This window comes from Phodopus roborovskii, unplaced genomic scaffold (assembly GCF_943737965.1).
Source record: "Phodopus roborovskii unplaced genomic scaffold, PHOROB, whole genome shotgun sequence".
NCBI classification, from domain to species: domain Eukaryota; kingdom Metazoa; phylum Chordata; class Mammalia; order Rodentia; family Cricetidae; genus Phodopus; species Phodopus roborovskii.
The window spans coordinates 3062911-3078058 of NW_026125264.1; the positions used below are offsets into that span (position 1 = coordinate 3062911).

Consider the following 15148-nt stretch of genomic DNA (forward strand, 5'->3'; position numbering starts at 1 on the left):
TCAAATACTCCTCATTATTTACACTTAAAATAGACCTATTTATTTTACATCCTGAAGTTTCCCCTCCCTCATCTCCTCCCAGTACTCCCCTCTCCCTGCCCTGTTTCCAGCCCCCAATGCACTCCCATGAATATCAACAAAACAGCACAAAACAAAAGTATATGGACAATTGTTTTTGTATGTACTAGTGTCTGTTAGTTCCTTCTGGGACTGCTATAAAAATTACTGGTGATCAAATAGGTTTTATTTTTTTCACTAAATTAAAAGTAGAGGGAAAAGCAATGTTGATGATAATGGCCAGAACAGTGTTTGAGTGATTATGAGGGTACTAAACACAGCTATGCTAAGTGAGGAAAACAAAAGTTCAGAGCAGTGCAGACGATGGAGCCCTGGCTTGTGATGTTGCAGGTGGACGCAAAGACTATCCATACTTTCATGTGACCAATCTGTGGTGACTGGTCAGCCAGAGCTGAAGGGTCAGCTGTGATTAGCAAGGCACCAGACCACTGAAGTAAAACCTTTACTTTGCTGGGGCAATGGAGAATTATCAGTGATTAAGGAGACCCTCATCTCTGAGGTGAAATCTTCTGGGAGGTGTTTCCCGAGAGACAGCACAGGAGCTGTGGTCCAGAGACTGCCTAAGTCGTCTCTTCTGCTGCCCCCTGAACTAGCATAACACTCACTGGGGCGGTACTGGCTTTGAAGGCATGAAGGGGTCATGGAGAGCGGCTGAGGCTGGCACTGTGTGGTAGGGCTGGAGTCCCTGGAGAGAGAAGAGCACCTGGATTGCAGCCAGAGACCCCGGCATTTTGGAGATGCCAGGACCATGTACAGCAGCAGCGGGGAGCAGAGCCAGCTGGGAGCCTAGAAGACCTGTGTGTTGTAAAGGGAAGTGACCCAAAGCCCTACGGAAGGGCCCAGAAGATTGTGAGTTGAGTCCAGATATTGGATATTTATTTACACAGTTGGAGTTGGATGTTGATTTGTTCAGATTGCTATTGTGTCCTGGTTCTTCCCTTTTGAAATAAGAAATTACTAATTAATTTTTTTTTAAATTTTATAGGAGCCCACAGTTGAGACTCTGGATTTTAAAAGATACTTTGGAGATTTTAGTGTTTGACTTTGTAAGACTACGGGACTTTTAAATTTGAAAATAGTTTATACATGATGTCAACATTAATGTGTAATCTTGGAAATTGAATATGAAAGGAAAGGCTGTGGCTTGACAGAGATTTGCGTGTCAAGTTGACAAGGGGTCAGTTGTGTTGGACAGTTTTTATGCCAATTTGAAACAAGTTTAAGTCTTCTGAGAGGAGGGAACCTCAATTAAGACATGCCCCCATTTTCCACCTTGATCTTTTTGTGCATCTTTTGTGAGCTGTTTGCAGGTAAATTTCAGGTGTGGTGGGCTTTTATTTCACCACTTTGTTTTACTCAAACACTTTCTCGTGTAACCACACAGAAACCAGCTGTTAACAATGGAAAACTCCCTACTCTTTAGTCTTCGGAGCTTTGCCTAGATTTCACTGTCTGGGAAAAGAACACCAGTCACAACATTTCTTTGCTCCTTGCCCTGAGACTAGCAATGTCAAGGTTGGTGGTGTGCTTGCTGATGGAGGGCTTGCCTACCATGCGGGAAGCCCTGGGTTCAAGTCCCAGCACTACATCAGTTGAACATGGCATGTGCAAAATGGAGGTAGGAGGGTAAGATTAGCTACATGGTAAGTTCAAAGCCAGCCTGGAGTAAATGAGAAAAAGAAGTTCATCAGGCTTTCGAGTCTCCCACATTTATCACTCATCCGGCAGGTTGTTTTATGGCATGCCCCTTGGTTTGAGTTGCTGGTGTTTACTTATGACTGGGTTTGACACCACACATATTCTTAGCCAGAATGTTCCAGAAGTGATGATGTCGCTCTGTTATGAGTAGTTTTTCCCGCCATTCTGGACCCACAGCCAAGCCAGCCTCAAATAATACACAGAGATTCTGTATTAGATATAATTCTGTTGGTCCGTTACTTGTTTCTTAATGGCTAGCTCTGTCTTAATGATTAACCCATTTCTATTATTCTATTTCCACGTGGTCTCATCTTACGGGAGAGAAGGGCTGGCATTCTCTCTCAGTCCACTATCTTGGAACTCCTCCTTACTACTTCCTCTCTCCTGCTTGTCTCATAGTGCTGCCTATCTATCTTGCTTTCCTATTGGTCCACAATGCTTTATTCATTAACCAATAAGGGAAACATATTTACAGAGTGACATCTCCCATCATCTCTCAGTGGGTCATGTGTGTGTGGTGCATGAAGTGTGGGTATGTGTGCATGTGTGTGTGAGTGCCCTTGGAGGTCAGAGGCATTGTACTTCTTGGAGTAAGAGTTACTGGTGGCTGTGAGCTGCCTGATGAGGATTCTGGCAACTGAACCCTGGTCCTCTGCAGGACAGTGCATGCTCCTAACAACCTCCCCGCCTCCCCAACTTATTATAGTGCCTTGGATACAATGTTTCTTCCTAATTGTCAAAGTAGACACCATGAACAGTTACAAAACAGATGTGCAAATGAGAAAACCACACTATGTTCAGAGTGCAGAAAAACAAATAAAAATGTGTAAAATGTGTTTAAAAACAAAATGAAGCCAGGCATGGTAGTGCATGCCTTTAATCCCAGCACTCAGGAGGTAGAGGCTGGTGGATCTCTGAGTTTGAGGTCAGCTAGTTCTATAGACCGAGTTTCAAGATAGCCAGAGCTAAACGAGAAACTGTATCCAAAAACCAACAAAATAAAACAAAACAACAAAAACAAAAAACCCAACCCTCCCCACAAAACCAACCCAACCCAACCAACCAACCAAACAAAACTCCCCCCAAAAACAAAAAACAAAAACAAAACAAAACAAAACAAAAAAAAAAAAAAAAAAAAAAAAGGTGTCAAACTCTGGGTACTTTGTGTCTTTATATTTTTGTCATTTTAGAAAATTTCTAAAATGTCTGTTTATGTAGCTCTGGATGTCCTAGAACTCACATCAAAAAAGATGTTTACCACTAAAATAGCTCCCAAAGTTACTTTAAAGTCTTTGACAGTTTGTAACTCCGGTAGTATTTTGAAAATACTTCGAGGGCATTGTAGCACACACCTGTGATCCCAGCACCTGGAAGGCTGACTCAGGAGGATTATGAGTTCAAGGCCAGCCTGGGCAACTCCAGCTGATCCATTTTTCTTATAGACTTCAATGATCAGAGTCTCATAGGTAGATACTGCCCTCTTGTGGTTATTTGGAGAATCTACTGGGCACGTTTCGGATGTTTGATTCCCTACTGACAAGCAGGGACTGGGATTTTAGGTGGCACAAAGTGTGTGTGACTGTCCAGGAGAATGAAATATTGGTTTATTTCCCAGACTTGTAGGTGAGGAATCCAGATGAAAGTATTTCTTGACAACTGAATTTTTCTGGAACGAAACTACTGGGCAAATTACAGGGCCATTATCCTTTGTTCTGGGAGATTCTTTTTAAAATATCTATTAATGTGTAGGCACCCACAGAGGCCAAAAGAGCTCACTGGATTCCCTGAACTGGAATTGCAGGCCATAGTGGGCTGTCCTATGGGTGCTGGGAGCCCAGCTCAGCCCTTTTCAAGAGCAGCCAGTGTTCTTGATCATTGAGCCATCTCTCCAGCCGCTGGGAGATCCTTTCTACTGTACACTGATTAAAAACAGATTTTTAAATTTTATTTGATGTATGCGTTTTCCCCACGCGTGCTCTGTTCCTGCACAGGTCAGAAGAGGCTGTCAACCCCTGGAGCTGGAGTTACAGACAGACATGAGCAGCCATGTGGGTGCTGGGAACTGAACGCTAGCATGAGCTCTTAGCCACTGAGCCATCCTTCCAGCCATTGCTTCTGCTTCCTCGTCTTCTCTTCCTTCTCCTCTTCCCCTTTCCTTTCCTGTGTTCCTGGAGGTAATACCCGGACCTATGCACGTGTTCAGAAAGTGCTCACATTGAGCCACTGCCTTGCCCTCATTGCCTCCTAAACATCAGTATAGATTGTTCATATCATCTTGACTTAAGTTTTTATAGATAATATGTGTCTAGAAACGTATTTTGTTTCAGCTTTAAAATTTATCGGCATATCAAATTTCAAATTATTGAAAGCATTTCACATCCTCCGTGTGTGTGTGTGTGTGTGTGTGTGTGTGTGTGCACGCGCACACACACGCTCATGCACTTAGCACATATTCCATGATGTACCTTGGAGTCAGAAGACGACTGTAGGAAGCTGGCTCTTTTTCTACCACCAGGTAGGGCCTTAGCTTCTGAGCCATCTCCCTGACCCCTACAATTATTCCTATTGACCCTCCATATTTCACTGGTATCTGCTTTAATGTCTCTATTTTAATCTTCAATTGTATTTTTAATCAAAAAGTTTGCTTATTATTATTATTATTATTATTATTATTATTGTGTTTTCAAAATGCATGTGTGTGGGCACATGAGCCATGCATGCTTGTGGAGGTCACAGGACAACGTCACAGGTTGTTTCTGTCCTTCATCCTTTACGTGGGTTCCTGGGATTGAACTCAAGTCACTATGCTTCTACGGCCAGAGTCTTCCCCTGTGGAGGCATCTCAATGGCCCTCTAATCAGAGCTTCTCTTCTTCTGTCTTGGTTAGTCTGGCGATTTGTCAACTTTGTTTACCTTTTCTCTTTTATGTATGTGCACGTTTGTGTCTGTAACCCCATGGTGTGTGTGTGTAGAGGTCAGAAGGCAACTTTGTGTGTTTCACCTTTCACCTTGTTTGGGACAGGATCTTAGTTATTTTTCCACCACACACACCACAGCAGGTGGCCCACAAGCTTCTGGGGGTTCCCTGTCTGCCTTCCATCTCTCTGCAGAAGCGCTGAGAGTACAGAGTCTGTTGCCATGGGTTCAGCATTTACACAGGTTCTGGGGATTTGAACTCAGATTCTCACCCTTGGTAGCAAATGGGCATTCCCCCCACCCCCCGCCCCCCAGTCCTCTTGTTGATCTTTTTAAAGAATCAACTCTGTGTCTGACTAGTTCTTTGTCCTGTTCTTTTAATTTCTTTATTATTTTTTCCATCTGTGAGTTTTGAGTTTGGCTTAGTCTTGTGTTTCTAAGACCTTGGGGGCATATCATTAGGTTATTTACTCAAAACCACTCTGAGTTTTGAATGTAGGCTTTCTAATTGACAGACATCTCTCTTAGAACTACCTTAGTTGTCTTTCAAAGGTTCTTCATGAGCAACTGACCACTGAAGCTCAGTTATCATGTGTAGGATGATTTCTCTTGCTGTTGATGGGAGGGATCCCGGGAAGCCCTGAGTGAGTGAAGCCCTGAGTGAATGTACGTTGTAGGTGTGGCCACAGTTATATCAAGGACTAAGGCTTCAGACCCACGGGAAATTGGCAAAGCCTTTTCCCATACTGGCGAGGCTCAGAATTGGCAAAGTCTTCTTCCTCTGGTACAAGTCCAAGTGTTTATAATTGATCAGTGTGTGCAAAAACTAGCAACTGCAGCTTCCGTCTGCTGGCTGTGTATAGCCCGAGACTGCTGGCCTGCAGAAACCTCTCCTGAGACTAGTGCGCCCCTCCCCCTGTGCATACACCAAGCACAGGGTAGCGGTTGCAGCTCTGTTAGAGCACACACCTCACTTGACCCCAGTTTTTCTGTCTGTGTGTCTGTGTGTCTGTTCTTTCTTCATTCCCTTCACACCCTTAGTCAGAGTTCTGGGGCAAAGCTGAACAGGAAATGGGAATTGATTGCATGTCATCTATTGGTCTGTCACTTACTCTTCCGCTGCACATCCGGTGTGCTCTTAAGCGCATCTACCACAGCCCTTTATTTTAGACAGTGCAATCTGCTTTAGAATGTCAAATTTATCTTTGGGGGTTCCACTTTGAGGATGCTGTATCAACACATGGCAATCCCCAGTGAATCATAGCTCCCCCTATTTGTGTCCTGTGCTCCTTTCCCACAATGATCTTGGGCCATCTGTCTTGCTGTGACCAACAGGACTTTAGCAAATGCAGCAGAAGTCTGATAAATGCTATATGTTGGGGCATACCTTCTTGGACCCAGCCGCTGTGGAAGAAGCAAAGGAAGATGATGCACTCACATGGGACTAGCGGAAGAACTGTTCAACTGTGAGTAAGAGCACACAGGGCTATTTTATTATACTATATTTGAGATCAGGTTTGTAATGTAGCACCAGAAGAGTGGCCTCTTTAAAATGTATTAGATTATTATTAATTATTATGATTAAGAAAAGATCGTACTCTCTACCTCAGGCTTGTTTCAGACTGGTCTCAAATTCTTGGTGATTTCACCCTTCCCCTTTAGCCTCCCAAGTGCTGGGATTATAGGCATAAGCCTCTACTCCCAACGGTTTGATTTTGAAATAGGTTCCTGTATAGCCAAGGCCGCCTTCACAGAACAGCTGAAGCTCACCTTGGATTCCTGAGCTGCTAGCACTTGCCACGCTTGGTTTGATGTGTTATTAGAGATTCTCCATCCTTTCACCCACTTCATCAATCTTTTTTCTCGTTTCCTAAGCATATGTATGGTAGTTCCTTTGGAGTTGTCTGCTACTTCCAGAAAGTGTGCCTGGAACTGACTTCTTTTTATTATTATTTATTATTATTATTATTGATCATGTTTCCTTCCTTTGTGCCTGTCTTATAAATGTGTGTATGCATACACATATAATTTTTTTTTATGTGGTGCTGGGGATTGAACCTAGGGCTTTATATTAGGCAAGCACTCTTCCAATGAGCTATATTTTTACATCTTAAAATTTTTAGGTTGGGCATGTGTTATAATTGGCACCTGTGGTGGATGGTTTTATGTCATCTTGACACAGCTAGAGTCATCTGGGAGGAGGGAACCTCAACTGAGAAAATGCTTCTCTAAGATCTGTCTGTAAGAGACTTTCTCAGTTAACGATCAATGGGGGAGAGCCTGGCACATCATGGGTGGTGCCATCCCTGGATTGGTGGCCCTGGGTTCTATTAAGAAAGCAAGTCATGGGAAGAAAACAAGTAAGCGGCACACCTCCATGGCTTCTGCATCAGCTCCTGCCTCCAAGTTCCTGTCCTGACTTCTTTGATGATGAACTGTAATGAGGAAGTGTAAGCAGAATAAGCCCTTTCCTCCCGAGCTTTCTTTTTGATCATGATGTTTCATCACAGCAATAGAAACTCTAACTAAGGCAGCATATGTTGGTAGTGCATGCCTTTAATCCCAGCACTCAGGAGGAAGAGGCAGGCAGATCTCTAGGAGTTCGAGGCCAGCCTGGTCTACAGAGCCAGTTTCAGGACAGGCTCCAAAACAATACAGAGAAATCCTGTCTCAAAAAAAATCAGGCAACAGGGAACACTTATGTCTTATGCAAGGAAGGTCTTGGGATTTAAAAATAATGATTTTGAGGGTACAGGGTTAATAATATCAAAGATCATTTGTATGAGGGCAGTGGGATTACTAAAAACTGATTGAGCCAACCTCTGAAAATGATTATACCTAAACAGCTCTAGAAACACAAATTACATAAGCACATTTCTGTTAGCTGCCCAACAGTTGTTTCATCCTATGCCTCATGGATTCAAGAAAATCCCACTATTCACCCATGAGAGACAGAGATGCCATATTACTATTATGATGGTGGTTATTATTGTTTTGACTTCCTATACTTGAAAGTTGCTAGTGTAGATGAGCAGGCTACACAGGGGTCAGCCAGGTGCATTTATTGACTGAGCTCAAGAATCCATGAGCTCAACCTAGGACAACTTTGCCAACTGCATCCTCCAGGCTCTAGGCTTCAGGGCACTTAAAACAGCCATGGCTTTGGCTTTGGTTGGTACTTGGGCTTCACGCAGCACATCTTCCCGTTTGTGCAGTAGACATAGACGCTCTCCTTCCTAGAGCATCGGTGGCGGCACTTGCCATTGAGGTTCCAGCATCTCTGAGCATCACCTGGTACAAAGAAGAGAGAAGGGAGACTGGGTCAGTCCTAAGAAGAGGGTGGCTTCGGACTGGAGGAGCAGGCACAGGTATGTCCCGACGGTTCCCTTGGACTGGTTTCTCTCCAGCACTTGAGGGTCCCTGCAGCCGCTTATGAAATACTTACTCAGAGGCTAATATTAAATATAATTGTTTGGCCCATGGCTCAGGCTTATTACTGGCTAGCTTTCTCTTATAAATGAACTCCTTTTCTAATCTGTGTATCACCATGTGGCTGTGACTTAAGGGAAATGCCCTGGCATGTTACTCCTCTGGCACAGCATGGCATCTTCCTGACTCCGCCTTCTTTCTTTCTCCTTCTTTGTTTGGATTTCCCACCTAGCTACATTCTGCTTGGCCATTGGCCAAATCAGCTTTATTTATCAATCAGTGAAAGCAACGCATATTCACAGCATACAGAAAGACATCCCATATCATCATTGCATGACATGAAGGTAGAATGGGGACCATGAAAAGTGATGTCTAGAGATAGGGACAGGGAACAAGAAGGGGTAATGCAATATATAGACATGAAAACAGAAGAAAGGACTCTCTGGGGGGGGGAGGAGGGCAGCCAAAGGGCAGAGGGGAAGGCAGGCATAAAGTGGGAGGAAAGACACAAAATATGATATATATGCATGAAAGTGCAGCAGTGAGACCCGTTACTTTGTAGGCCAGATAACAAAAATTAATTAAAAAATAATTTCAAAAAGACTAACAGCAGCTATTTTAATCCGTGTTAAAAACTTCAGATAGGGCCGAGAAGAGAGAGAAAAACCCAAAAACAAAACAAAACAAAAACCCCGACACATGCCTGCTCTGTGCAGGTCTCCAGAGGGCATGGCTCTTGTCTTTGAACACTCATATGAGAAATGTATCAAAGCCTGGGAAAGAATCAGCAAGAGAGTGAGGCAGAACTGTCCTCAGAACTGGGAATGCTCTGTGTGCTCACCCGCCAGAGCAGAAAGGTTATATAAAATCTGTAGTGTTTATGGGGCCAGAGGTTTAGAGCACTTGCTGCTCTGTCAGAGGACCCTGGTTCAGTTCCTAGCACCCACATGGCAGCCCACAACAAGCTGTAACTTCAGTTCCAGGGGACCCAACAGCCTCCTCGGGTCTCTACAGACACCAAGTATGCATATAGAACACAAACATATGTGCATGTAAAATACACACAAGATAAAAATAAATATAGAAACAGCCAGTCAGTGCAGTCCACAAATATAATTCCTGGGAATGGAGACAGGAAGATTAGGAGGCAAGTCTCAGCTATATAGTAAGCTCCAAGGCAGCCTGGGTTATACAAGACTAAATGGATAAATACATACAATTGAAAATATCTTCTGCAAAAGATAAGTGAATTTGGAGACACAAGACAGAAACTATTCAAAATGAAGGACAGAGAAAGAATAGAGCCTTGCTGACTGTGGAACAGTAATAGCAAATCAACATGTCAGCAGCTGACATGCCAAAGGAATGAGAGGAGAGAGACGAGAAGAGTATGTGAACAAATAGAGTCTGGAAAAATCTCAAGTGTGACAAGAATCACAATTAGCCAGAAACCTCAGATTCCTGATACGACTCCTAAAAGTTGTCCTTCGATGTCGACACCTGCCATGGTACATGCATATAGCTATGGAAGCCAAATGAGATTATTTGAGGTGTAGGAAGGAGCCTTGCAGGAGGGGTAGGACGGGGTGTGGAAGCATGAAGATGTGAGTACTGTGGAAAGCTGTTTTCTGGGAATAGCAGCCATTACTGTATTTTCTTCCTTCCCTAACGAAAATAGATTTATTTATAGTTTGCCTGAACTGGGGCAAGGAAGATGCCTCCTTTCTCCCTCCTCCCTTTCCAGTATCAATGTTATAGTTTCACAGGAAAGATGCAACAACAGCCTAGGCATCCCTGTGTCTTCTGTGATAAGCAGCCAGAACGGCATGGGATCTCTCCCAGGGAGGCAACCAATAAAGGTTGAAGAAAGAATGAAAGGGTGTGGGTGTGGTATCATGGAGTCTCTTCTGGGGAGTCATGCTCCAGTGGTGGCCCCCAGGCTTCAGCCCAGAGGTTACTGAAGAAATCAGAACTGTTGGGGTTTACTGTTCCAATAGTGTCAGAGCTGAAGAGAGCCACATCCTCTTCTGTTGAGGGTGTTTGGCTTTTTATTTTTCCAGGAAGTGTTTCTGGATCTCTCCTTCAGGTCATGGAGCCATGCCCCACAGCAAGGACCAGCATACTCTCTTGTCACAGCAAGGACCAGCATACTCTCTTGTGCGGTGGCGACAGGGAAAAGGGAGGAGTGGAGAGAGTTGTAAAGAGCAAGCCCAGTGCAGAAGGCAGCAAGGGGCAGAGTGAGCATCTTAGAGTGAGGGATAGCGGAGCTGCCAAGTGCTCCTATCAACGCCATCCTAAGTTACCCCAGGGTCATAGAGACCCATTTCCTGGGCATCGCTGCACTCAACACCCCTCACGCCATGTTCAGTTATTATTTTAACTTCTTCCGGTATTCCAGGAGAAAGCAAGGTCTCTGCCTCTCCCAGAATGGAAGTTCCCGGGAAACTGCAGATGAATTACAGACAGTAAGAAGCTAACTTCCCATCCCCCTCTTCCAGACAGGGCCTCATTTATCCCAGGCTGCCCTCAAACTTATTAAGTAGCCCTTGAATTTCTGATCCTTCAACCTCCATCTCCCAGGTTCTAGGATTACAATCCTGCATCACCACACTCAGTTTATGTGGTGCTGGGAATCAAACCCAGGGCTTTCTGCATGCCAGGCAAGCACTCCATCACCTGGGCTGCAGCCCCAGATGTTAGTGCTTTCAAGCCCCCTGTGACCACACACACACACACACACACACACACACACACACACGCACGCACGCACGCACGCACGCACGCACGCACGCACGCACGCACGCACACGTGCATTCACACACACACAGACACACACACATGCTCAGTGTTGCCACAGTCATCAGAGAAATGAGCAAGTGACCCTCTAAACAGTGGTGAGGTTAGGACTGTTGTGATCAGAGTCAAACAATGGTGTGCCACTTAGATGAAGGGTGTTTCAGGGTCACAGTAGGGAACTGAGTGGTCAGCTTGCTTAGACAAATTGTATGTTCTGATTCTGTAAAGTTTGAGAGTGTTGGGGTGGATAGAAACTCTGCTAGTTGAGTAGAGGAGGCAGGTAGTTGGTGTGGCAGGTAGGAAGGACAGGGTTGACCTCCTCAGCGAAGCCCTCCCATGACCGTCACCAGGCAACTTTAGGCTGCTTTCTCACCTGTGGCTCTCACCTCTCACCCCTGCATTTTGGACTGGGTCCCCACAGGCAGCATGCTCTCTCCCTCCTGGGATTGCTTACTTATGCTTATCCGGAATCCTCCCCTCCCCACCGCTTCCCCTCCCCCATCTAATTTCAAGGCACTTTCCAGGACTCTCCTGACCTCAGGTTAGCTAGGCCCTACTAGTGTTTCCTCAGTTCCCTGGCTTCCCTTTGTCCAGCTTTGGGTATGATGCTATCTAACTGCGTCTGAGGACCATGCCATTTGCCTCCATAATCCTAGCTCCAGCACGAAGTATGACAGAGAGAGGAACTGCAAACATGAGCTTCTCACTCCCATTAAGGTAGCTGTGGCTTTTACTAAGCCTGGAACATTTTGCTGACTGTTTTTCTAAGACATCTGCTGTTGCCTTCTCCTCTCTGGCTACTTCGGCCTCCACGCTGGCCCTCTGCCCAGCTTGGTAGAGCTGAGCATGGAGTGGGTGATGAATGAGATACTCAGGAAGTTGTTGGTACCTAAGATCCGGTACGTGGCAAGGTGGCTGGGAAAGGTGGCCCTAAGCCAGGCTGGTCCTCCTTGCCCCTGGGGGTTCACTGACAAGGCCAGCGTCCCCCTACCCAGCCCCTTCTCTGAGGAGATCTACATTACCTGGAGTGAGCTGGGACAAGAGCAGCAGTGTGGCCAAGGTCAGCAGCAGGAGCTTCATGGTGGTGAAGCTTCAAGTCCAAAGCGGTGGCAACGTTAGTGGCCAGCTGTGGAAGCCAAGTCTCTCTGGCGGAAGTCCCTCGGATCTCCAGGAGTAGCCCACGGGAACAGCCCTGTATCCCTGGTCTACAGTGTGGAGCCACACCCACCGAGTCCACAGCATCCCTTTGTCTTTTGGATCAGGAGGATGAGGACAGCCAAAGTCCAAGGCCACACAGTACAGCCCCCATTTCCTACCCCCCCCCCCCCGCCTGCCTGCCAGCTCTGCACCACCTTGTCCAAGGTACCAAAAGGGGGCACCACACACACGAATGCCACGGAACACACATCAGTGGCTACCAAAGACACTGGCAGAGAAGAGGAAATGGGTTCCAGGCAGGGCAAGGTCTGTTCAAGAGTGGATAGATACAACAGGAACAAAAATCCGGGGGTGAGGGTGTGGGGTGGGATGATGGCATGCGAGGCTGCTCCACATACCAAGCACAGGGTTGTTCCGGGCTCAAGGCTAAGCTCCTTGGATTCAAGAACAGACGTTTCCTGCGCCCTGGTGTGAACATTCATTCTAGTTTCTTTAGTTCCCTTAGCAAAAGCAAAGTGGCTGCTCCTGCAATAAGTAATGCTTTCTTCAGGGTCTCATTTTTCAACCTTCCAGACAAAGTAAGCAGTTCTCTCCATTAACTATCTGTCTCAATTATTTATGTGAATTCTACTTCCTGCCTGGACCCTCCTGATACAGAGGTCAAGAGAATCAAGGCATGCATAGAGCTTACAGTGTCTGAACCATCAGTGGGGACAGAAAATATTGAATGAGCTGTCAAAGATTTACACAAAGGTAAATGAAAGTGTGTGGTGTTAAGTAATTCCTTCAGGAACATTTTTTTTTTTATAAGGAAGAGAATAAGAGATGGTCTGAGACAGGACCCAGTGATCAGCCCTCAACTCCACCATAGTGGCCTGCCACCTCTTACTTCCTGTCAAGATTCAACTGGAGGAGAGCCATTAACGGCATCATAGAATAAGGAATCTCTGGTAAAGTTGGTCTCAGCTTAATCATTGGAGAATCTGGAAAAGCAAAGACTTATTCTTAATTTTGGAAAGTATTTTAAAACGTATCCTCTGAAATTTTCATGAGTATAATGTCTTTTGACCTTATTTGCTCCCTCCATCTCCTTTCTCTGCTCCCCTCACACCTTATTTTGGAGACATGGTCCCATGTAGCCAAGGCTGGCCTTGATCTCTCTATGTAGCTGAAGGTGACCTTGAGCTCTGATCCTCCTGCTCCTACCTCCTGAGTGCTGGGATGAGAAGAATGCTATCATGGCTGGTTTTATAAAGGGTTGGCTGGGGATTGAACCTATGACCTTGTGTGTGCTAGGTAACCATTCAAGCAACTGAGCCATGTTCTCAGTCCTCCTATTAACTTAATTTTTATTTTTAAAATGATTTATTTTTATTTATTTACTTATTTTATTTTATGAGCATTGATTGGTGTTTTGCCTGCATGTATGTTTTGTGTGAGGGTGTCGGGTCCTCTGGAACTGGAGTTACAGACAGGTGTGAACTGTCATGTGGGTGCTGGGAATTGAACCTGGGTCCTCTGGAAGAGCAGCTGATGTTCTTAACCCCTGAGCCATCTCTCCATTCCTTTATTTTTATTTTAAATTATGGATCCATTCCCCTATTTTTATTTTTAATTATGGATGAGTGTATGTGTGCGCATGCAAGTGCAGGTATACTTGGAGGTCTGAAGAGGGCATCAGGTCCTTTGGAGCTGGAGTTGGGGATGGTTGTGCCACTTTCACCCTGCGCATGGGCACTGTGAACCGAACTCAGTTCCCTAGCAACAGCAGTATGCATTTTCAACTGCTGAGCCATCTCTCCAGTTCTTATATGATTTTGGATTGTTTTCAATGCTAAACCCAGGGCTTTAGATATATCAGGCAAGTTCTTTGCCCCCTGCTACATCCCTGGAAATTTTCCTTTTTTTTTTTCTGGGTTTCAATATGTTTCACCAAGGATTTGGAGCAGATGAGCCATGGGTGTCCATCTACCCATCACTTTATTTGGTTCTATAGGTATGAAAAAATAATTTACAGAAAGAAATGGATGCAATAACACAAGGATTTCAGCACCCTTGCAGGGCAGGGTGATTGTATTTCGTCCATGGATTCTTGGGATCAGCCACCCAGGCTCTGAAACCCTTAGACCATGATGGAGCTTCCATTTGACCTCCAACTCCCAAATATATGGTGTCACTTTGAAAGCCATACCCCCAAACATGCCTTTAATCCCTGTACTTGGGAGGCAGAGGCAGGCAGATCTACTTGAGTTCAAGATGAGCCTGGTCTACAGAGTGAGTTCCAGGATAGCCAAAGCTACACAGAGAAACTCTGTCTTGAAAACCAAAACCAACCAATGAAACAAACAAAAAAGCCACACTCCTGGTCCCACTCCTTGCGCACCCGGGTACTACTGTGCTTGGTTGTGATGCCTTTAAAAAGCCAACCCAGGATAGGTGCAAGTATGTGCGTTCTCTCAGTTATAAGGGACAAGGGACCTGGTGAGGGCGTAGAGGAAGAGGCTGTGTGAACTCCTCCAGGCACACCTCAGATAGCATGCCCTGTTCCTGGACAGCAAGAAAGGCCACTTTCAACCTGATCAGGAACCAAAGAAAACAAATTCAATTGACAAGGGAGTAACAATTTTCTGTAATTAAATGATCAGGCATATTATTTTATTACCCAGGATGCCTGCTTTCCCTTTTCCTTGGACCGGAGGACCTGAGGACTGTGGACTGTGGACACCTCACACAGGTGTCATCTTCCTGCCCAGTGCCCTACTGGATGTGATTGAGCTTGATCAGGAGTGCAAACTGGATTCAGGGGAAGTCACCTAAGACGTGACTCCTTACTGTCTCTTCCCCATTGTGGGTACCGCCGAGGGGATCTGGAATCCTGCATCCATTGAATGTGTCTCTTGTCCTCCCATGGAATGGAAAGGCACTCTTGGACTTCTTCCCCTTGCCTTTGTTTTGTACCTGTTATGTTTCTGGGTGTCTCCAACACCAGATAGAGATGTTCTGTGCCTCATTTTGCCTTCCTGGATCTAATATTTGGGCCATAGGCCAGAGGACAACTCTGTTGAGTTAGTTC

The 15148-nt window shown here is 45.3% G+C and overlaps 1 protein-coding gene across 1 annotated transcript; it reads right to left on the reverse strand.

Annotated features, from left to right (window-relative positions):
* Positions 1 to 7739: 7739 nt before the first annotated feature.
* Defb123 (defensin beta 123) lies at positions 7740 to 12005 on the reverse strand. Its single transcript, XM_051193594.1, has 2 exons — positions 11940 to 12005; positions 7740 to 7983 (listed from the first exon to the last, which is right to left on the reverse strand). Exons 1-2 carry the CDS (start codon positions 11995 to 11997, stop codon positions 7838 to 7840), a joined length of 204 nt encoding a protein of 67 aa, XP_051049551.1. The 5' UTR covers positions 11998 to 12005; the 3' UTR covers positions 7740 to 7837.
* Positions 12006 to 15148: the final 3143 nt, after the last annotated feature.